The sequence below is a fragment of the Vulpes lagopus genome, chromosome 20 (genome assembly GCF_018345385.1).
Source record: "Vulpes lagopus strain Blue_001 chromosome 20, ASM1834538v1, whole genome shotgun sequence".
Lineage (NCBI taxonomy): Eukaryota > Metazoa > Chordata > Mammalia > Carnivora > Canidae > Vulpes > Vulpes lagopus.
In genome coordinates this window covers 18116087-18139033 of record NC_054843.1, presented here as the reverse complement: position 1 = coordinate 18139033, position 22947 = coordinate 18116087, and the positions used below count along the sequence as shown (strand labels likewise).

The 22947-nt window shown below is 37.9% G+C and overlaps 1 protein-coding gene across 1 annotated transcript in view; it reads left to right on the top strand.

Annotated features, from left to right (window-relative positions):
* JAM2 (junctional adhesion molecule 2) overlaps window positions 1-22947 on the top strand; it is a 60726-nt gene that overhangs the window by 28283 nt on the left and 9496 nt on the right. The window contains exons 2-6 of the mRNA XM_041734838.1: window positions 6615-6680; window positions 13360-13467; window positions 16216-16368; window positions 18231-18433; window positions 20477-20576. Coding sequence (XP_041590772.1) covers window positions 6615-6680; window positions 13360-13467; window positions 16216-16368; window positions 18231-18433; window positions 20477-20576 — 630 coding nt within the window. The remainder of the gene's footprint in view (window positions 1-6614; window positions 6681-13359; window positions 13468-16215; window positions 16369-18230; window positions 18434-20476; window positions 20577-22947) is intronic.

Here is a 22947-nt window from a genome sequence, read left to right as displayed (position 1 = left end):
TAGTAACTACAATTTCAGATTAAAGGGCAGTGAATAATCTTAAATTAAAATGTCATCAAGCTATCAAAACCTGATGTGCCATCTCCAATGAAAGGATATACCTGAGACACAGTCCAGACCGCATGAGTCAATTAGTGAGGAGAGACACTCAGGTTTATTATTCTTTATCTCTTCCATTTTAGTGTTCTTTGCTTTTACACCATTTGTCTATTTTGTAATCTGACATCTTTAGTAATGATTTCTTATTTTACATTAATAAAGTTTTAGGGCCATTGCTCCCTGGCACCTTAATCTCAGGGAGAACCTGCAGAACACAGAATGGTCAACACCCACGCCTTCCACTGAGTATGTGATTCTTATTAACATCAATCTTGGAAGAGGACATTCCTTCAGTCTTGTCTGCTGGAGAGTGTTTACTGGATTTGAGTTGACAATTGCCATCTATCTGAAATCTATAGTTAATGCCACTAGTGAGCAAATTGTGCTTGGCTGAGATTGCCACTTGGGGAATATTAGAGAAAGATCTCAGAATCCTAAAATTGTTCCTTTCATGTTCTAGTGGGGAGTACCTGGTGAGAAATTCAGCCATTGATGGCTTTCCAATACCACAGGCCACTGTTAAATTTTCGAAGATGTTCTTGAAGAGCATTTAAAAATTTTTTTGAGAATTTATTTTACTATAAGAAGTTATTTTATTTATTTTATTTCTACATAATATAATCCCCCAAATTTAATCATTCAGCTGTTTGGGTAAGAGGATGCCCTGAAAATTTTCCTAAATTTACTAAAGCATGTAACTTATATGAAAACAACCATATACACAATTCTGAAACACCAATCATTTTTTTATTAAGATTTTATTTATTTACTCATGAGAGACACAGAGAGGGAGGCAGCAACATAGGCAGAGGGAGAAGCAAGCTCCCTGCAGTGAGCCTGGGACCCCGGGATCATGACCTGAGCCAAGTCACACCAATCATTCTTTTTGAACTCAATCATTTTTTTTGAATGACTTAAAAAATAAATCAAAACAAAAACAGAAAAGAGGAGGGGGCATAAAATTTTTGCGCAGTATATAATAAATATGCAAATTTTATTCAAATCAGTTCATTCGCCATAAATATTTGCCTATTAACACTTTCTCTGTTAAAATAACAATTAATTATACACTCTCTGCATAATATCTTTACAACCCTAAAGAATGAAAATGGATGTGAAGCCATCTTCAGAGCGTCTGACAGAGTCATGTTTGATATGACTTTCTCACAGTGCCTTATGCTGATCTGAGAATAGAGGAAGGAGGAAAGGTCTGTGGAGCCAAACTAACTAGATATAAATACACAACTTTGCTTCTCTGCTTTCCAGTGTTGTGACCTTGAGCCAGGACCTCTTTCAATTGTCACATCTGTCAAATGAGGATTTTAACACAGTGGAGTCACATCTTACTTAGATGTTAGGTTCTTAAGGGGAAAATTTATTCATAGTCAAAATCACCCTTTAATTCTTTAGGTCATCATTAACTCACCAGGCCACCAGCCACAGGTAGCTCTAAAGTCAAGCACATCTTTTATTTTTCCTTGCACTTTGGTATGATTTCCCTTTATCTCATTAAAAGGGAGGGCCAGAAGGGGTCCCTGGGTGGCTCAGTTGGTTGGGTATGTCTGACTCTTGATTTGGGCTCGGTCATGATCCCAGGTTTGTGGGATTTAGCCCCGCACCCTGCTCGCATGCTCTCTCTCTTTCAAATAAAGAAATAAATCTTAAAAAAAAAAAAAAAAAAAGCAGGGGTCAAAATGTCCATTTTGAGAGATCAGAAGGACTTGTGTGTCTGTGTGTCTCTCTCTTCCCCTGCCTCCCTCTCCCACTCCCTACCCTCTCCTTCTCTCCTTACTCCCTAGACCTACTACAGTCAAATAATAGTGAGATAGATGAGTATATTAACCTAACTCCTAATTCCTACTTCATTGGGTTACTTTCTACCCTATGAATGTTTATCCATGGTAAATACTGGATTGTATTATTTTATCTGTTACTACTAGCCCTGTGCATCTTTTCTATATTTGTTAGTACAATAATTGTATATTAGTGATTGTCAAAACCACATGGCTATTAATTTTCATTTTTGAAAACTTGTGAAATAACTCATATCCACAGTTTTTATAATTTGCTTTTACCATGGTACTCTCTGTAATGTACTCTTAGAACAAAAAAACCTCTGTAACACATCAATTTTTCCTAATCATGTTTCCAATTAAAAGTGTTACTTTAAATAACACTTGTATAGTAAATTTAAACATTGTGTTTAAATACAAATACTTATTCTTAGTCATACTACATTATCCCTGGTCACACAAGAATATTTTAGATGATTGATAGACAATGTAAGAAATTTTATTCTTAGAGTTGGGGGAAGAAGCACAAAAGGTTTCATTTGGTTAGGGATTACTTGACTTGGAGCTGTTAGCCGTTATGGAAATAATCATTTCTTAACCTCATTTTATGAACTTCTGCCAGTGATTTTGGAACACATCCAAAACTATTAAAGATGTTTTGTAGCTAACTTTAAAACAATTGTTGACCTCAACCAGCAGACCTACATGACAATTTTTTGTTTGTTTTCTTTTTAAACTCACTCTGGAAAGGTGAAAAAAAAAAGAATCACTTCAAGAAAGTGGCCAACAGAGACTCTTCCTAACATCTGTTAGTGAAATGTTGGTACAAATTCCAACATTTTGTTTTCGTAAAGTTATTGGGTTCAAGCTTAAAAAAAAAAAAAAAGAAAAAAAAAAGAAAAAAAAACTGAATTCCAAGACCAGTAAGGCTTAAAACAAGGTAGAAATCTTTTACCGTTTTATTTTTAAGATTCGAAACTTTCTGTTTAAATAAGTTCATTATAGGTGACCACACATCTTAAGTATTTTTACTTAATTAAAAAGCAGATCTTGAAGTAAAAAGAACCGGAGGAAGCAACATAACTAGAAAACAACACTTAAAATCACAGAATTAAATATTCAGGTACCAAGAAATAGTATCTATTTATTATCTTACCAAAACCAATCTCCTTTATAATCGTTTTGCATTCATAGTTTTGCCAATCAGTCCTCTCTTTTTTAGTGTTTGGAACAATTTTTTTTCTATTCAAATATATATATATATATATATAAATTCTGAAGATATTAATAAAACTCCTGAGTTAACAGCTATTATTTTCCATAGAACTTTTAAGGTGATTTTTGAAAATTTAAGAAATCGTTCTCAAAAGATATTTTAGCAAGTAGAAAACTGGAATTGAGTAAAGGAGAAAATAATTGGAGCTAGTCCTAAATCTTCCAGTCTTGGGTTGGACTAACGTTCGCCTCAAATGAAAGAAAACACGAGCATGCTGAAGAAAATAAACATTCTCAGTAGGCAGTGTAGTGTTTGAAAAGTTCAAAGATATGATGATGTGGAGGGAACAAAGATTATCTTCTTCTACTTTTCCCCTCAACTGGTTTCTAGGGAATATGAGTCTTCACTGTTTTGTTTAAAAAATGTACTAAAATAGTTCAAAAATCACAAGAAACGCCTGTCAGAAACAGAACTGCTCTGAGGGCACTAATTTATGCATGGCTAAAGGAGAAAAGAGGCTTCAAAGTGTGTTTTGAAAGTTTCACAGAATAATGATTTGGAATCAGAATCCTTGAAAAAATGTTCAGCGATCGTGTCACTTAAATGTAGGTAGGACTCAGGGTGAACAAATGAGGTCCTAGCTTTTCTGTTTTCTGAAGATCTGAACCCTACCTTTGGGCTAAAATAGAGTAAAAATGGGGAAGGAGAAGAGAAAGTGGAAAAGAAAGATCTATAGGGGTGAGGATGGAGTTCAGAGGACTGTGGGACATATTCTGGTATGTGGTAGAAAGAGGGATACTTAAAAAGATTGCTTGGACCCCTTCATGATTTTTTTTTTTTAATATACAAGCAAAAGTGATATATTGAAATCACTTTTTGGTGACCTGGTATCTCTCTAAGACTAGGTCATGCAGGCCACTGCTTTTTTTTTTCTTTTTAAAGATGTTATTTATTTATTCATGAGAGAGGCAGGGACATAGGCAGAGGGAGAAGCAGGCTCCCTGCAGGGAGCCCGATGTAGGACTCGATCCCAGGACCCGAGGATCACACTCTGAGCCGAAGGCAGACGCTCAACCGCTGAGCCACCCAGGCGTCCCTCAGGCCACTGCTTTATATAAATATGTTTACAACTGTCAATGAAACCAATCCACTCAGTTCTCCATTCTTCACATAGATAGACACCAGCTTTGCCAATTTGCCTCATGAAGATTGAAATTTAGGGATAGAGAACCTGAATAGTTGAACAATGTTAAACAGGAGAACTGGACGTTTGAGGCCTGTAGGTTTTTAAGAGTTTTAATTTCGCAATTATATTTGCTATCCAGGCTTCTAAGGGAAAGAGAAAGAAAAAAAATTATCCAAAATAGCATGTATTCCTTAGGAATGAGGAAGTCTAGCACAGCATCACAATACATATAGATGTGTACATATAGATGAATAAATCAAAGATGGCATGTTATATGAAACATTTTTCTCCCCTTCCCAGAAATGTAATCAGTGATTTCATACCCAAGAAATTCTGGTCTCCTGGGAGCTTTTTTTGAAATCCTTGAACTCAAGGTTTTTTTGTCCTCCTTTAGTCTATTTGTTTATTTCTCTTCCTGGTTCTTCAAACCAGCCTAGCTGTTTAGTCTAAAGCAGAGATTTTCAACCAAATATGATTTCCCCACCCCCACCCCCAAGGGCATTTGGCAAGGTCTGGAAACACTGGTTGTCATGACTTGGGTTTGCCATAGGGGAGATGAAGGTGCTACTGGCACCTAGTGGGCAGAAGCCAGGGATACTGCACCACATCCTACAATGCACAGGACAGCCCTCCCACAACAAAGAATGATCTGGTTCCAAACGTTAATAGTGTCATGATTGAGAAACCCTCCCCATTGAGATTACCAGGATGAACCACTTCTCCAGTCACAGCCTCCTAGCTTCTGCCTTCCTGCTGTGCTTCAGAATCTTCATTATAACCCCCAATTTCTCACCTTAGTCCATCTTCATTAGATCAGTAGACCTTTCTACCTGACATCTTTGTGAATCTGCAGTGCTTCCTCATAGTTCAGCTTGGAGGAAACACGATGTGGGGCCCAGGATAGTAGTTTAGTAATAAACTACGTGGGTTTTAGGAACAGACTGGATGAGTTCAACTCCCAGCCCTATTCCTTACTGCTTGTATAACCTTGACCAAGGTTTCTCACCCTCTCTGTGTCTCAGTTTCCCCACTTGCAAAACAGATGAATAAAAATAGTACCCTACCGCAAAGAATTGTCGTGCGTGTTCAATAAGTTAATACTTGCAAAAAACTGGGAATGTTGCCTAAGTGCTTAATAAATGTTAACTATTGTTGGGGCACCTGGGTGGCTCAGTCAGTCAAGCATCTGACTTTTGGTTTTGGCTCAGGTCATGATTTCAGGATTGTTCCATCGGCCTGGCCTCATCATCCATCATGGAGCCTGCTTAGGACCCTCTCTATCACTCTGCCCCTCCCCACTCTCTCTCTCAAATAAATAAATAAATCTTTAAAAAATGAAATGAAATATTCTATATAAATTTATGAAGGTGATTATCTCATCATTTTCGTCATCGTATTAGTATCAGATAACATCAGCCACCATAACTGGTCAGTCATTTCAACCCTAGATACCAATCCTGGAAAATCATTGAAATATTTGAGAGAAAAAAAAATATTCGGGAGAAAAATAAAGATGCTCTGCTTGCATTTTTCATCATATTTGTATATGCAAAGCTTATATACAGTATGTATTATATATATATATTTCCTAGTCACAAATATGTTTAAATAACCCATTTCTATATGATGTAGGTATAATCAGAGGTAAGTTGGTAAAGCAATTTAACTGTAAAATAATGAGCTTTTATCTTAAAGGAGCAGTACCTTAGGTGCTAGATTCCATATTAGGCTAAATTAAGGATAAAATCACTTATTTAGCAAGCAGGCTTGGGGTGCCCAGGTGGCTCAGTTGGTTGAGGTTGAGCAGTTGAGGTTGAGCATAGGACTCTTGGTTTTGGCTCAGGTCATGATCTGCGGCAGTGGAGGGAGTTGGGGGTCCTGATATCCAGTCAGGCTCTGTGCTCTGTGGGGAGTCTGCTTCTCTGTTTCTCCTCTGCCGGTGCTGTCTATCTCTAAGATAAATAAATAAATCAGAAAGAAAGAAAGAAAGAAAGAAAGAAAGAAAGAAAGAAAGAAAGAAAGAGCAAGCAAGCTTTTCATAGTCAGGCTTATGACATTGTGTTGTCTGTCACGGGGCCCTGAGAGATTCATGGGTTTTGCTTTGTGAAAGGAAAGCAGAAGCCACAATACAGAACATGGAAAAGACATATATGGTTTGGCTTGGTTTTTCTTATTTTGATACTTTAAAACTTAGGCTTTATGAATGTGTGAATTTGTCACCAAACTTTAGGCCAGTTTTCTTTAATGTTGCATTCCATTCAAATATTTGCAAGTGGCCTTTGGTACTATTTTAATTATTCTATTTGTTTTAATTTTTCAGATCATAAGGCCTATGGATTCTCTGCCCCAAAAGGCCATCAAGTGGTCACAGCAACAGAGTATCAAGGTAGAGTAACTTATGATTCTCACCGACTGTGTTGTTCAAATGACTCACAAATATGACGCATGTGATATTATCTATTTGTTGAACCCTCTGCCTTACCTCGCACTAATTCTTCCTTCTGAAATGCTGCTCTGTGCTGTTTCCACTTGAGAACTCTTTCTCCACCTCCTCAGTGGAAATTTTGGACATTCAACGAAAGACCTGATGTACAAAGAGGGCCTCTAATTGCGTAAATTATCTGCAACAAAGCAGATCTAATTTGTGAAACTGGTAGATGGAGGTCTTGCAGTTTCCAGCCAGATGGATATGGCAAATGGAAATTAACGCTGCAAACCCCACTCTATTTAATGTACTTAAGATAACATTAATATAGCCTATTTTGGGGTGCCATTTTTGTTATTTATTTTAGCTTCTTAAATATATTTATAATAGGGAATTGGTGTTTAATGGTTATAATAGGGAGTTGGTGTTTAATGGCCATAATAGTAGAATGGTTTTACTGGTGTTTAATGGGTATCACTTTTGCAAGGTGAAAAATTCTGGACATTGGTGGCTTAACAATGAATATACTTAACGCTACTGAATTATTAAAAATCATTAAGATGGCAAAATGTTAAGAAGTGTTAAAATGGTAAATGTTAAAGAAAGATGGTAAATTTTAAGATATGTGTATTGAACCACAATTTTAAAAAAATGTTTAAGGACTGGGCAGCCCCGGTGGCTCAGTGGTTTAGGAGCCTTCAGACCAGTGCATGATCCTGGAGACCCAGAATCGAGTCCCACATCAGGCTCCCTGTATGGAGCCTGCTTCTCCCTCTACCTGTCTGTCTGTCTGTCTCTCTCACTAATAAATAAATAAAGTCTTTTAAAAAATTAAAAATAAATTTTAGGACTAATAAAATAACCAAGGAAAACTTTATAAGGGCTTTTATAAGTTTACTTCAAATATTGACCACCTACAATGATTCTGAAGGCTCTTTTACTTCGAACAGTAATACTAGGACACCAGAAGAATTACTATGTCCTTGGTATGATGCTTGTATAGGCCAGAGATGGTAAACATTTAAGAAAGAAGTTACAAATGTGTGTGAACTCACATCTTCAGGCATATCTTAGGTTTCTGCAGTTGGGTGAGATGAGTTCAAAGGAAAGAGACAAAGTTTAAAGACCAGAACTGGGTGGGAAAATTAGGTAGATTAGTATTTAGTACTTACGGTGGTGCCTGGCACACAGTGTTATATGTCCTTTTTCATAAAAATATGCTAAGAATCAGCCTGCCACTCACAAGTAACACATCACTTGATAACAGATCACTTAAATCACTATTTCAGTTAATTAAGTCCTAATATGTTACATAATTAAACTAATAAAACACTTAGTTTTAAGTGCAGAGAAGTGGGAAGAGCAAATTAATGACTGGGAGTAAAGTAGAGGTATGGAGCACTTGTAGGGAAGGTAAACAGGGCCAGACAAGATGTTGAAAAGGAGATGAGCAAAAGGCCAAAAGAGGGATCACACAGTGAGAGGAAAAGATGGGCCAGGATTCTGTAAGGGACGAAGGAAGTGAGTTGTCCTATTTTGTACTTTCCTGGAGGTTCTCACTGTTGGGCCCAGCTGGATACCATGAATATACAACCCTGTCCCCCTACCCCGCCCATCAGCACCCAGGCCCTACAGCATGACATCTCAATTAGGATGCAAAATTATATTCTACAGTCTTACACTACTTTTAAAAAAAATGTATTGAGGCGAAATTCACATATAACATAAAACTAGCACATGCAAGCAAATGATTCAGTGGCATTTAGTACATTCACAATGTTGTATACCTACCACCACTGTCTAGTTCCAAAAATTTCCATCACTCCAAACCAAAATCTTTTAGCATTTATGTTACTTTTAACATAGAGACAGAGAGAGAGACACAGGCAGAGAGACACAGGCAGAGGGAGAAGCAGGCTCCATGCAGGGAGCCCAACGTGGGACTCGATCCTGGGACTCCAGGATCACGACCCGAGCTGAAGGCAGCACTAAACCGCTGAGCCACCCAGGCTGCCCCTTATGTTACTTTTTAATGCATGTTTTATTTTTAATATAAAAAAAACCTTCTATATTTATTGCCATCAAATGTTAGTCATATTCCTGAATAAGTATTTTCTATTTTTTCCCCTCTGCTCCTTTTAATTAAGAATTATAGGGGCACCTGAGTGGCTCAGTCAGTTGAGCATCTGACTCTTGGTTTCCGCTCAGGTCATGATCCATAATCTCAGATTGAGCCCCACATGGGGCTCTGTGCTCAGCAGGGAGTCTGCTTCTTTCCCTCTGTGCCACCTCCTCCCACACACACTCACCTGTGTGTACACCTGCATGTGCTCTCTCTCTTTCTTTTTAAAAAAATAAATCTTAAAAAATTTATATTTTGATTCTGTTTTATAGGTGCCCCAATCATTCCAACTTGACTGTCCTTAAAGCAAAAATAAATTTCTATCTTCTAACACATTTTAGTTGTAGCATATTTCATGCAGTGACTTAATTTTAGTTAAAGTCTGAAATATTTTATGATTTGTGTATATGGTATAGGTATGTTCCACCTAATTCATTTCATTATTTTGCCTCTTGTCTCTCTGATGTCAACAAGTCACGAATTAATTCCTTCTTTTGAGTACTGCTGCTTTGTATCATTTCCCATAGTGGTGCCAAGAACAGAACAAGACTGAAATGAGAGAAGCTTTGCTAGGCTTATAAATTACATGAGCAGCCTTTATGTACAATGTCCAGTGCTGTAAGCTATCAATCAGTTTAATAGCATGCTTTTATTCACAGGAGTAATTTCTTGGTAATTCTTCAGAACTGTTTTGGTAGTATCAGTTCTGTTTTTGCATTATGTAAAATTGTGATGATTTTCAACTTGAGCACAGAGAATAAAATCAAAAGATAATGAGCAGTACAGAATCCTAGAAAAATTAAAATTCACAGTGATTTCTAGCGATGAGAGTTCTAAAAGTGACCATTTTGCTACATGAAAATAATTTTTGCTAATGCTTTTTCTAAACAAAGAATTGTCTTTTCTTGATCCAAAGAAACATATTTTTGGCAATGAAATGATCATCTTAGTAAAAAAAAAAACAAAACAAAAAACACTTGGTGCACTTTTATGTTTTAGTGCGCCTCGTTTTGAGAAAATATAATTATATAATTTAGGGATCCCTGGGTGGCTCAGTGGTTTGGCCCCTGCCTTGGCCTGGGACATGGTCCTGGAGTTCTGGGATCAAGTCCCATGTTGGGCTCCCTGCGTGGGGCCTGCTTCTCCCTCTGCCTGTGTCTCTGCTTCTCTCTGTGTGTCTCTCATGAATAAATAAATAAAATCGTTTTTTTTTTTTTAAAAAAAAGGAAATATAATTTATGGGGCACCTGGGTGGCTTAGTGGGTGATTGTCTGCCTTTGGCTCAGGCCATGATCCCAGGGTATTGGGATTGAGTCTCGCATCAGGCTCCCTGCAGGGAGCCTGCTTTTGCCTCTGCCTATGTCTCTGCCTCTCTCTTTATGTCTCTTGTGAATAAATAAATAAAGTCTTTAAAATATATATATATATATATATATATATAATTTATGTCTATGTCATATTCTTTGCTCTCTCAAAGGTAACGTTTAATTCAAATTTGAGCGATTCTTAGGTAAATTTGGGTTGTGTAAAGTGTGGGCTTCTTTCATGTCAAGGCATACTTACAACTGCAACTAAAGGAAATTTCTCAGGGTGAGAGCAATAATAATCATTGATGGAGCATGTACTATGTGCAAAGTACCATGCACACCCAGTGTATAAATATATTACCTCATTTAATTTTCACAATAACTTCGTGAGATGATATTGTTATTTTTCCCTTTTACAAATGTGAGCATAATGTTCAAAAAGGGTTAAGTAATTTGCCCAACATCACACGCGTAGTGTATATAGCAGAGGTCTAATTCCAAAAGGCTGTGCCTTAAACTACTACTTTATGGTATAATAACTCTACAGGCTACATACAAGATTATATTGATCATGAGTGTTCCATTTTAGCTGAAAAGAGAGGAGAGTCCATTGGTGGTTAGCTTCTCAGTTCATCTGGAGTTCTTTATCCTCGGATGTTGATCCCATGATTCCAGTTTACTTAATGTTTCTCTCATTCTGGAAGTCATGGTGTTGGTGCCTTCGGATCTAGGCACTGGCTATTGCCTTATGTGGAATACTCCCAAAGAAACACATGGTGAGGGCAGCCTGGGTGGTTCAGCGGTTTAGCGCCACCTTCAGCCCAGGGCATGATGCTAGAGACCCGGGATCGAGTCCCACATGGGTCTCCCTGCATGGAGCCTGCTTTTCCCTCTGCCTGTGCCCCTGACACTCTCTCTGTGTCTCTCATGAATAAATAAATAAAATCTTTAAAAAACAAACAAAAAAACACATGGTGAATTACAATATTGAATTCTGGGGAATTTTTATTCAAATTCTAAGGAATTCTAATTTCATTTTCTCAGTCTTTGGTCAAAGTCACTCTCTAAATGAATTGAACTCTGACTACTCAGTTTTTTTTTGTAATTGCACACCAACCCTCCTCATCTACTCATACTCTATTCTGATCTACTCTGCTTTATTTCCACAGCACACATTCCCTCCCAATGTAGCATTTAATTCACCGTATTATAATTTTTGTGTGCCTGACTCCCCCTGCAAATTGTAAGAACCAAAAGAACAGGGATCTTTGTTTTGCTCACTGATATAGCTCAGCAACAATGCTGGACACACAGTTAGTTGGGTGACTCGGAGAGACCATGTCTCCACATCTTACATGGTCGTTGTGAGTGAGGCAGGAGTGGCGTGACTGCATTTAGGAAAACCGTTAGTTTCATTTATAAATATAATTTCTGCAGAGGTTTTTCATAGAGCATTGAGGGCAGAAGTCAGATGTTCTTGGTGAAGAATGCTGTGTTTGTGTGTGTCTGTGTCTGTGTATGTAGTTAAATATATGAAACAATGTGACCGAGCACAAATTTATTCCTAAGACCTAAGTGTATGGGCTAAAAATGAGTGTGGGTGTGTGTTTAATTGTTGGAAACCCAACAAAATACGGGAAGGAAACCTATCTAAAACTCAAGACTCCGGAAAGTCACCACCCATTCTCCTTAATCAACAGAACAGAACCTTGTTTCCTCAGACAAGTCCCTTAGCACACATTTGTCTTTGTAGCATAATTGTAAACATGTCTGTAAAATGATGTCTCTTTGTAATGTAAAACCTGCTCTAAAAATTTTAGACATCCTTGAAAACAACTTTTGTGGGGGTCCCCCCCCCCACCTTTCTTTTCTCGGTCCTATTTTCTGTTTTCCATTACCTTTTATTCTATTTCTATATTTCTAGCCATATGTGTGGAACTAAGGGGAAAATTAGGGACTACATATAACAAGAAGAACTCTATCACACAGAAATCATCACTGGGTTAAATATTTTCATACATATTTGCACAGGCTCTTTTTCCATATCTATGTGTATATTAATAAAATCTGGGGTAATATGAGTATTACTCTCTAATCGACCATATCATGTAGTATCCTGAATTGTCTTTTAAAATGACTTCAAATCTGCTACATCAAAATCAGATGTATGGAAAAGATTTGAACATAATTTCTTTCTAGTCAAAGATATGTGCTTTTGGGGTCAAACTATATGCATTATGGGGGGAAAAAACCTCAGAGATATGAAGGTAACGCTCTAGAGAGCCTGACTGAAACATACTTTTAAAAATATTTACAACTGGAGGTTTCCTTTGGCAACTCAGAGCAGTTGGCTGATAGGCGCTGGACTTTCTCCTGCCCCCCCAGTCATCTTGTTTGGACAGTTAATAGAGGGGGGTTCCTTCGGAGGTTCCAGGAATTCTTTAATGATGTAAGTGCAGTAAATTTCCTGTAATAAAGTGACCTAAATGAGCTACAGTGAGGCAGTTAAACTGGATGCCAAGATTAAATCTTCTCATAATTTATCTGGATAGAGATAAGGAGTAGGAATCCATGATTTAATAGATTATATTGGGGTTGTAGCAACATACCCATAGAGAGGATCATCAAAGAATGGGTCTGAGTGGGAACATCGCATGTTGATGGAATGTTTGTGGATCCCATGGGCTGGACTGAGTGCTTTTCTTAGGCACTGGATGTGAAGCAGCCTCTGTTTACCTCCATGGCGCTCATGACCCTTATCACAATGGAACAAAATTACTTTATCTTAATTGCCTCTTCCACCAGGCTATAAACTCCCTGATGACTGAGACTGGGAATAGTGGGATAAATGATAAATAATTGATCATAACTGCCATTTTTAAATTACTTACCGTGTCCAGACATGCGTGCTTTGCGTGTATTACTATATTTGAAGACTCACAACTCTCTAAGATACTATCCTATTTTACAGATGATAATGAGTCTCAAGAACTAGGGTCAGTAGCATAGTGTCATGCAGTTACTATGGAGAAGAGCTATAATGCTTTCAGTTCATCTTTGGGTTAAGCCAACATGGTGCCCATTGAGGTAATTTATGGATGGATGGATGGAAGTATAAAGGGGTAGCTTATGGCTGTTTAAAAATTTACTTAAGTAAAATATAAATTCATAGGGACCATTAGAAAACAAGTTTTTTTGTTGTTGTTCCCAGAGGTTATTTTAGCCTGTAAATACCCAAAGAAGACCATCTCCTCCAGATTAGAGTGGAAGAAATTGGGCCGGAGTGTCTCCTTTGTCTACTACCAACAGGCTCTTCAAGGTAAGAAGCTGTAGACTTGATGAGGTGAGAGCAAGAGAACACCAAGTACAGCCTGGGTTCTTTAACTTACCAATGGGAACAGGGAAGGGCTAATTACTGTGAATGTGGGGTTTTTAATCATTTTATTTTGTTTTATTTTATGTTGTTATTTTCATCATGATTAAGTGTACTCTTAATCCCTGTCCCCTATTTCCCCCATTCCCCTACACACCTCCCCTCTGGTAACCATCAGTTTGCTCTCTATCTATACTTAAGAGTCTATTTCCTGGTTGTTGTTTTGTGTGTGTGTGTGTGTGTGTGTGTGTGTGTGTGTCTGTGTGTGTCTTTCCCCTTTGCTTACTGTTTTGTTTCTTAAATTCCACATATGAGTGAGACCATATGGTATTTGTCTTTCTCTGACTGACTTATTTCACTTAGCATACTACCTTCTTGTTCTAGCCATGTTGTTGCAAATAGCAAGATTTCATTCTTTTTATAGATGAGCCATATTCCATTTTTATATATATCTACCACATCTTCTTTAGCCATTCATCTATCAGTGGACACTGGCCTGCTCCCATAATTTGGCTGTTGTAAATAATGGTGCAGTAAAGATAGGGGTGCATATATCTCTTTGAATTCGTGTTTTTGTGTCTTTTGAGTAAATACCCAGTGTGATTCCTGGATCATAAGCTAGTTCTGTTTTTAATTTTTTCCCACCAACAGTGCACAAGGGTTCCTTTTTCTCTTTATCCTCGCCAACACCTGTTATTTCTTGTGTTTTTGTTGTTAGCCATTCTGACAGATGTGAGGTGATACCTCATTGTGGTTTTGTTTTGCATTTCCCTGATGATGAGTGTTGTTGAACATCTTTTCATGTGTCTGTTAGCCATCTGTATGTCTTCTTTGGAGAAATGTCTATTCATGTCTTCTGCCCATTTTTAATTGGATTACTTGTTTTTGGGGTTTTCAGTTCTTTATGTATTTTAAATCCTAACCCTTTATTAGATATATCAGTTGAAAATATCTTCTTCCATTCCATATGTTGCCTTTTAACTTTGTTGACTATTTCATTCACTATGCAGAAACTTTTTATTTTGATATAGTCACAATGTTTTATTTTTGCTTTTTTCCCCCCTTTCCTCAGAGACCTATCTAGAAACTGTTTGCTACAGCCAATGTCAGAGAGCAGAGGTTTTCTCTTTGAGGATTTTTATGGTTTTGGATCTCATTTTAAGGTCTTTAATCCATTTTGAGTTTATTTTTATGTATGGTGAAAGAGAATGTGTTTTGTAAGTGTGAGATGAACCCAACACTGACTGAGACCTAGAGCATAATCACCATGAAAACGGGACAGAGAACAGAAGAAAGTTGAACACCATGGAGGCCCTAGACCCTTCGTGTCTCAGCTCAGTCCTAAAGGATGTAAAATGCAATGGTTCTTGCTGACTTTCTCTTGAAAGAAAGGAAGATGAGATGGTGTGGAAGTGAGATGTTCTGTGGTAATAATGTTACCCTATTTCCATATCACCATCTAGGAAGGTAGGCCATCGCTAAGAGCTCTATAGAGTTAAGACTTAGACTTCTGGTTGGGGAAGGGTAAACACAACTATCTTTACCAGTGCTTTATTCTTAATTCTTTATTTTTTATCCATTTCTTTCCACTTGCTGTTTTCCTATTGAATATATACTGAGCTTTTAAAGTATTGATAATAATGGATAAAATGCTATGACGTATGGGACTTACCTCAAAATAATTCAGTGTTTAGAGGTACAGATGGAATAAGATAGACCGTGCATGGGTTACTGTTATTGCTGGGTGATGAGTTTTATTTTACAATACTCCGTAATTTTTTGTGTGCTTGAAATTTTCCATTATAAACATTTTAAAAGTTGGAAATATAACAAGTATAGGAAGCATGTTATTGTTTTACAATACTATGCATTACTTTAATTTTAAAATAATTAAGTATGTGAACGATGTTTAAAGTCCATAAAGAATTTAAAATACCCATCTTGTTTTCATCTGTCAAGATAGGACTGCTGCAGGCCATAGGGCTGTCTTTGCTTGAATTTTCTACCATTAGCAATCTAGCACCTGAATGTTTTACAAAACACTATTTTCATTCTGTACATGTTACTACCAAACACTAATCAAAAGAATGCTTTTAAGACCCATTCACCTTTTCTTTTGGGGCAGTATGATGTCGGCCACCGCACATAAAGTTACTATTCCAGCTAAATTAACTAGATGCTGCAGTGCCTTCTGAAGGTGTGAATGTTTATATAAGCATATTAGAAAGGGGATGAAGCAAGAATGAGGATTGAATCTTCTAAAATATGAGAATATTGAACCCAATGTTCTTTTGTGAACTGTTTGTTATTCTAAAAAAAAAAAACGAAGAAGAAGAAATTTGAAATAGCATCGGCATATAACTTTTTGAGTTTTTTTAATTTAAATTCAGTTAGCCAACATATAATAGGTCATTAGTTTCAGACGTAGACTTTCAGTAATTCATCAGTTGCATACAGTACCCAGTGCTCATCACATCACGTGCCTTCCTTAATGCCCATCACCCAGTTACCCCATGCCCCCATCCAGCAACCGTCAGTTTGTTTCCTATACTTAAGAGTCCTTTTTGAGTTTTAAATTGAGTTCATTAATAGGAAAACAAATGCCTTGGTCACTGAATGAAGTGACTAGAGGAAGGTAGTATATAGAAAGTTATTTGCATTATTATTAACATTATTGTTTTCTTTTTCTAAAAGGTGATTTTAAAGATCGAGCCGAGATGATAGACTTCAGTATACGGATCAAAAATGTTACAAGAAATGATGCTGGGAAATACCGCTGTGAAGTTAGTGCCCCATCTGAGCAAGGCCAAAACCTGGAAGAAGATACGGTCACTCTAGAAGTGCTAGGTGTGATGTGCTTGTAGCTGTAGGATTACTGTTCTCCACCCTCATCCCCATCACCTAGGCCACCTGGGGCCCTGGTTAGGAAAGTTCTAGAAATCACCGACACCACCTTTCCTGTAAAATCTTGGCTATTGCCCCTTTTCACCTCATTCGCTGCCGAAATTTTACTCTTAGAAATTTGTTGTGACAAAAATCTCTGTTCATTTCAGATTAAGGTAAATCTTAATGGCCCTATCTTCTACATAGGAGTTTTTCCCCTAACAGTTTATTTTTCAGTACCTTTCAGTATACATGGTCTATCTCTTACATACAAAATCCAATCACACGAGATGACGAAAAAGCCTTAAAACAAAAAAGTAGGTCAGGGAAAGTATTAGAAATTATTTGGTAAAAAAGAAAAGAAAGGGAAATAAAAGGAAAGAACAAAGAAAATAAAAAAGAAAAGAAATTTGGTAAAGAAGGGAAATTAGGATTTATTGTGCAGCTAGTATATGTTAGGCTCTTACACATACATAATATTACTTAATCTTCACTGACAGCTTCATTTCTATAGATGAGAAAATAGAAGCTAAACGATTTTTTCCAAGTCTACATAGCTAATAGTTGTCTGGACCAGGATTTAGATCCTGGTGGGATTAACTCCAAAGCCAATATATTTAGTTGCTACGAGAATCCCTGATAGATACTAACAGCTCATGATGACAACTGGTGGAGGAACATGATCTTTTCTCCTCCCTAGATGTTACTGTAAAAACTGCTGACCATAGAAAGTAAAATGACTCCTCTTCCTTTTTCTATATAACCCAGGGTCTTTCTAAAATACTAGTCACTCACTAGTATAGCAGAAATTTGATTCAGAAAACTTTGCAGGAGATTCAGCAGGTGTATTAGTCTTCTCTTGCTACATAACAAATGATCACAAACCAAGCAGCTTACACCACCACCCGTTTAGTAGCTCACAGTTCTGTAGATCAGAAGTCCAGCTTGACAAGGCAAGGCTCTCTTCCCAGGGTATCATAAGGCTGAAATCAGGGAGTCAGCAAGCTGAGTTCTTGTCTGGAGGTTCTGGGGAAAAGTCCACTGCCGAGCTCACTCTTGTTGGCAGATTTCAGTTCCTGTGGCTCTAAAGTAGTCTCCATTCCATTCTGGTTGGGAGCTGGGAGCTACACTCAGCTCCTGGAGGCACCACATTCCCTGCCACGTGGCCCTCTCAATCTACAGTCCAACAGATGCATGTTGAATCCTTCCTGTGCTCTGAATCTCTGACTTTCCCTTCTGTGACCAACTAGAGAAAACAACTTTTCCAGGGGTCATGGGATTAGGTCAGACCCATCTAGGTAATCTCCCTGTCTTTAAAGACAATAGATTTAGGACCTTAAATTACCTCTCCAAAATCTTATCAAAGTAGTACCTATATTAGTGTTTTTGGATCAGGCCTGGAAATGGCATATATGATTTTTCCCACATGCCATTGGTCAGAACTCATGACCCCATCTGGTCTGGCAAGGGGGCTGGCAACTGGTCTGGCTGTGTGCCCAAGAAGAAAGGACATGGATCTCTTGAACAAGTAGCCAGTCTCGATCACAGGTGTCCAATAAGCCCATCTTTACCTGGCTGTTAAAATCCTTCTTTAGGGACAGCTGGGTGGCTCAGTGGTTGAGCGCCTGACTTCGGCTCACATCATGATCCCAGGGTCCTGGGATCAAATCCCACATCAGGGTCCCACAGGAAGCCTGCTTCTCCCTCTGCCTATGTCTCTGCCTCTCTCATGAATAAATAAATACAATCTTTAAATCAATCAATCGATCAGTCAAATCTTCCTATAGCTTACAAATAACCAGTACCATTTGACTTCCATCCTTCAGTGGCCCCAGCAGTTCCAGCATGTGAAGTACCCAATTCTGCTCTGAGTGGAACTGTGGTAGAGTTGCGATGTCAAGACAAAGAAGGGAATCCAGCTCCCGAGTACACCTGGTTTAAGGATGGCGTTCCTTTGTCAGAGAATCCAAAACTTGGCTCCCAAAGCACCAACAGCTCCTATACAATGAATACAAAATCGGGAACTCTGGTAAGGTCATTTCAAGCGTTGATCTGATAGCTGTCTTATATTTGGAGAAGAAAAATTATTAGAACTAAAATGATGGAGAATAGAGGGCTGATACTTAAGTGGAGAGAGGAAGGGGCAGTGGGGAAAGATGGTAGTATACACCCAGGGAAGTGATGGAAAACCAGAGCTTGAAGACAATATAGAGAACTAATAATAATTATTTTAACTAATTTTAAAATGTTCATTCCTTCACTCTACGAGTACACAATAACATTGAAAACCAGATCCTCTGGTAAATAATCATGCATATTGATAAAGTGGCTCAATAATAAAGCACATTAACTGATGTGACTCCTTGAGGAGCAGCACACTCCCGCCCTTGCAGCACCAGCAGGCTCAGTCAGCAGGTCCAGTAGATTTTACACTGACATCTTGGGCAGAAAACCTGCCGTCACACTTTGCTATATTTACTTTTCGAATTTATTTTTTCTCAGAGCAGGTGATAAAAGCCCCAAGGCAAGTTTGGAATGATATAGATTCACTTTCCGCACTTAGCCTCAACCCTTGAAATATCTTATGATGTCAAAGGGTTGTACCAGGGCAGAACAGAGATAGGTTCTTCCCTGAAAAATAAACAACTAAGACTCCAGTGTATGGATGATGATGGCTTCCTTTTAGTTACCAGTTATGTGCTAGTAGATCATTTATGGTTTTTGTCCAATTTATTGTTAATACTTACCCTTGGTCTTGCATTCCTGGTGAATATTTTTATAGTCTGGCTTTTGGTACAGTGAGGGATGATTTCATAAAGTGAAACACATGAGGGAAAGCTTTCTGTGCCATCATGTTGAATACAGAAAGAAGGGGATGTAGGTAGTGGGTAATGTCAAGTGAGAGAGGAAAGGGAGTTAGTAGATCAAAAACTTGGCTGCTTTTAGGAACATGTGTTGCATGAGGATCCAAAACCATGAGGAGGTGCTCCTTAGAGACTCATGGCTGTCATGGCTACAGTCAACAGTGACCACAGCAGTACTGAGCGTCTGACAGGAGGCATCAACAGCATGATCCAGGCACCCCTCTCACCCTCTGTTTGCTGGTCCTGGCAGAATCCTCTGGTGTTCAAGACCCACTGTGTTCCCTCCCTGCCTGCCTGTCTACTAACTTCCTCCCTCCCTCCCTTCCCTTCCTTCCTGTCATCCATCCATCAATTCATCTATCCATCCATCTTTGCTTCCCTCCTCTCCTCCCCTCCCTTCTTTCCTTCCTTCCCCCCTTCCTTCCTCCTGGCCATCCTTCCTTCCTCCCTTCCTTCCCATCCATCCATCTTTGCTTCCCTCCTCTCTTTCTCCCCCTTCCTTCCTCCATGCCATCCATCCATCTTTGCTTCCTCCCTCCCTCCCTTTTCCCCTGCCATCCCTCTATCTATCCATCTATCTTTTCTTCCTTTCTATGGTCATACCTTTCCGTTGTTTTGGCCGAGAGTAGAAGGAGCAAAGGTTAGACCTTAACCTTCAGAATTTTCAAAAATCCCACACTTGATAGAATTTGTAATCCTATAAACTACACTGATTGAGATTTTCCTAGACCCTGTGCTACTTCCTGGTAGTTGCTCTGGCCTTTTAGAAGAAATGTTCACGATTTGCCACTGCAGTGAACTCAATTGTGGCCAAGAAAACTGCATTCACCCTTTCAGGCCAGGGAGACCTTCCTTTACAAATGGCATTTCCTGGGAATTAGAAATACCGACAAAACTTAATAGTACCGTGTGCTATAAACTTTTAAAAATGCCCAGTGCCTTTCTAACCATACTACTTCCTCAGTATCACAAAACAAAGACACTTCCCCATATATATTTAAATCTTTCCCTGTCAAAATAAACAGGAAACCTAGCTACTTACCCCTTGAAGGCATGGCAGTCTTGAATTCACAGTAAAGATATCAAGTCCCAAGTCATGAAAAAGGAAAGACCAACTTAATGCTAAAGTTCAAGGGACATGGTTACTTTAGGATTCTACTTACAGATTTATTGCTTTAAAAATATATTTATTTTCCTTCCACAAATAGCAATTTAACACTGTTTCAAAACTAGACAGTGGAGAATATTCCTGTGAAGCCCGTAATTCTGTTGGACATCGCAGGTGTCCTGGGAAGCGAATGCAAGTAGGTAAGCATGAAATATTGGGAGGAACAATGGTTTGCAGCCAGAGTGCAGGTGTACTTGGGGACGGCAAGGAGCGAGGGGTAGGATTGAGTGTGAGTGATTGGAAGAATAAACCAGAGGGAATGTTTCGAATGAGCTTGACATAATGTGTTGCAAAAAAGCCAGACAGGCTGTTCTTTGTCTCTGTCCCAAACAAGCCAAGAATATTTAGCACTATGCTCTTCAAGTTTTTGAATTTTTCAAATCATAGTTTTAAAAATACGCTTGTCTGGCTGGGCAGTCTTCTTTGAAACAGAAGCTAAGAGTTATATACATTTCTCAGGGTCAAGGATTTGGTATGGGGTTAAGTTGCCAGCTCTGTCACTACATATTCTTGAGCAAATTATTCAACCTCAGTCTCCCCAAAATAGAAATAGTAATATGCTATCTTCATTGGATTCTGGCTCAATCAGTAGAACATGCAACTCTTGATCTCGGAGTCATGAGTTCAAGTCCCACATGGGGAGTAGATCTTTCATAACAAAAAGAAAAATAATCGATATCTGAAAAGGTTACAATACCACTGGCATATTGTGAGCACTCTCAGGAGTTGGCTATTTTAGTTGCTTGATAATTTTTTCAGTCCCCTAAAATACAGTGCTTTACTTACCACAGAGTGAGCTCTCAAAAAAGACATGTCAAGTGTAGTTGTGAATCTCTATTTGCTATAAAACATAGCTGCCATATATTTCACAAAATGAGCTTCTTAGAAGTCAGTAAAATTAGTACTCAGAATCTTTTCAGATTCTATGAGTTTCAGAACAAACACTTCTTTTTAATTTTATTTTTAATAATTTGGTTCATTTCTCCCTTTGTGAAAGTCCTGTGTTTTGAAAAAGATTGTGGAATAGGACTAGCTAGAGGTGGCACCTGCAGCTTAAAGTTCACTCAGGGGGGCTGCATTCTGGAGCAGAATACCCACAGCTCCCCTGGTTCAGGAGTTTATCCTCATCTTTGTGAGGTCAGAAATTCATTTTTTCAATGTGCTCAGAGATACGCCAGTATATGCACACTCATCTGCATAAAGATTAAATATATAATCTTATTAGACCTCAGGATACCCTAAAGTATAAGATATTTAGTAGTGTATTCTAATTTCCACCCATGTCTTTTTAAAATTCAGGGATACATATTAGCCATCCAATTCACTCAAGTGTTGACAGTTATAGTCAAACATAAGCATTTGCTTAAGATACCAGAAAGTACCCCTCCTCTTAGTGCTACTTTGGAATTAGCTTTAGAAAAATTCATCAGAACATGTTTAAAATTAATGCATTAATACAGTGTTTTCCTAACTTCATTCATTTATATACTATTCCCGTGTTTTTTTTTTTACTGTAACTTTATACCACCTGCACTATTACTATTTATTTTTTCTTTAAATGATCCTGTTTAATTTCAATGCCTAATTTAACCTCATCTCAAGAAATAAAATCTGGGATGTCATGGTCTTAACATACTAGTTACATTTTTTTTTTAAAGCAGGCAGTAAATAAATACGGAACGGCTAAAATTTAATAGTACGTGTTTTGCTAGTCTTACCACTTGAATTTGACCATGATTTTCACATATCTACTCTTTCTGCTATAAGTTAGCTTAAAAGTTAAAATTAGTTCATTTAATGCTCATCCATTGATCCCAGATGTTTCATGCCCTTGGGCTGGAATTTATTATCTTTTGATACATAAGGATTCGTGAAACCACATGTCAAGGTTTCTTCATGAGTGATCACTAATAACTTATAACCCAAACCCAAATCTGTTCTAAAGAAGCTCTGTTTGAAGTATAGAAAGAAAGTAAATACGGATTTGGTGATTTTTCCCAGGCTGCCCCCTCTAAAACTCGCGGAAGACTCCACTCACACGTAGTATTTTAACAGCTTGCTTCCTATTTCTTTTTGGTTAGAATAATAACACCATCCTTTTACTGTGGCCTTTTTTTTTTTCAAAGAAAAAAACCAAATATTCTTAAATGTGTTGTTACATTTTCTCTTTAGTGAGGCATTAGGTGGTTATAGAAGTTGCTTCAATAACTCACAGTCAATGGCAAGTGGCATGAAATCAACTCATCTCTAACTTACAGGGCTTCTTCCATTTCACTGAAAAAAGAAGAATAAAATTTATACCATAACTTACAGAATAAGACAGTTTTTTTTTTTTTGTTAGAATCTGCCTTTTGGTTGAATCCTTCATATATGTCACATTTGTTGACTACTACAAAGAAAATAGTAGCTACAGTTTGGTTTTAAGGAGTTTCATGTAGTTATTACTTTGCCTTATATAATGATTATTATAGATTTTTCCCTATTAATTTCATTTTGCCTTAGATTATGAAT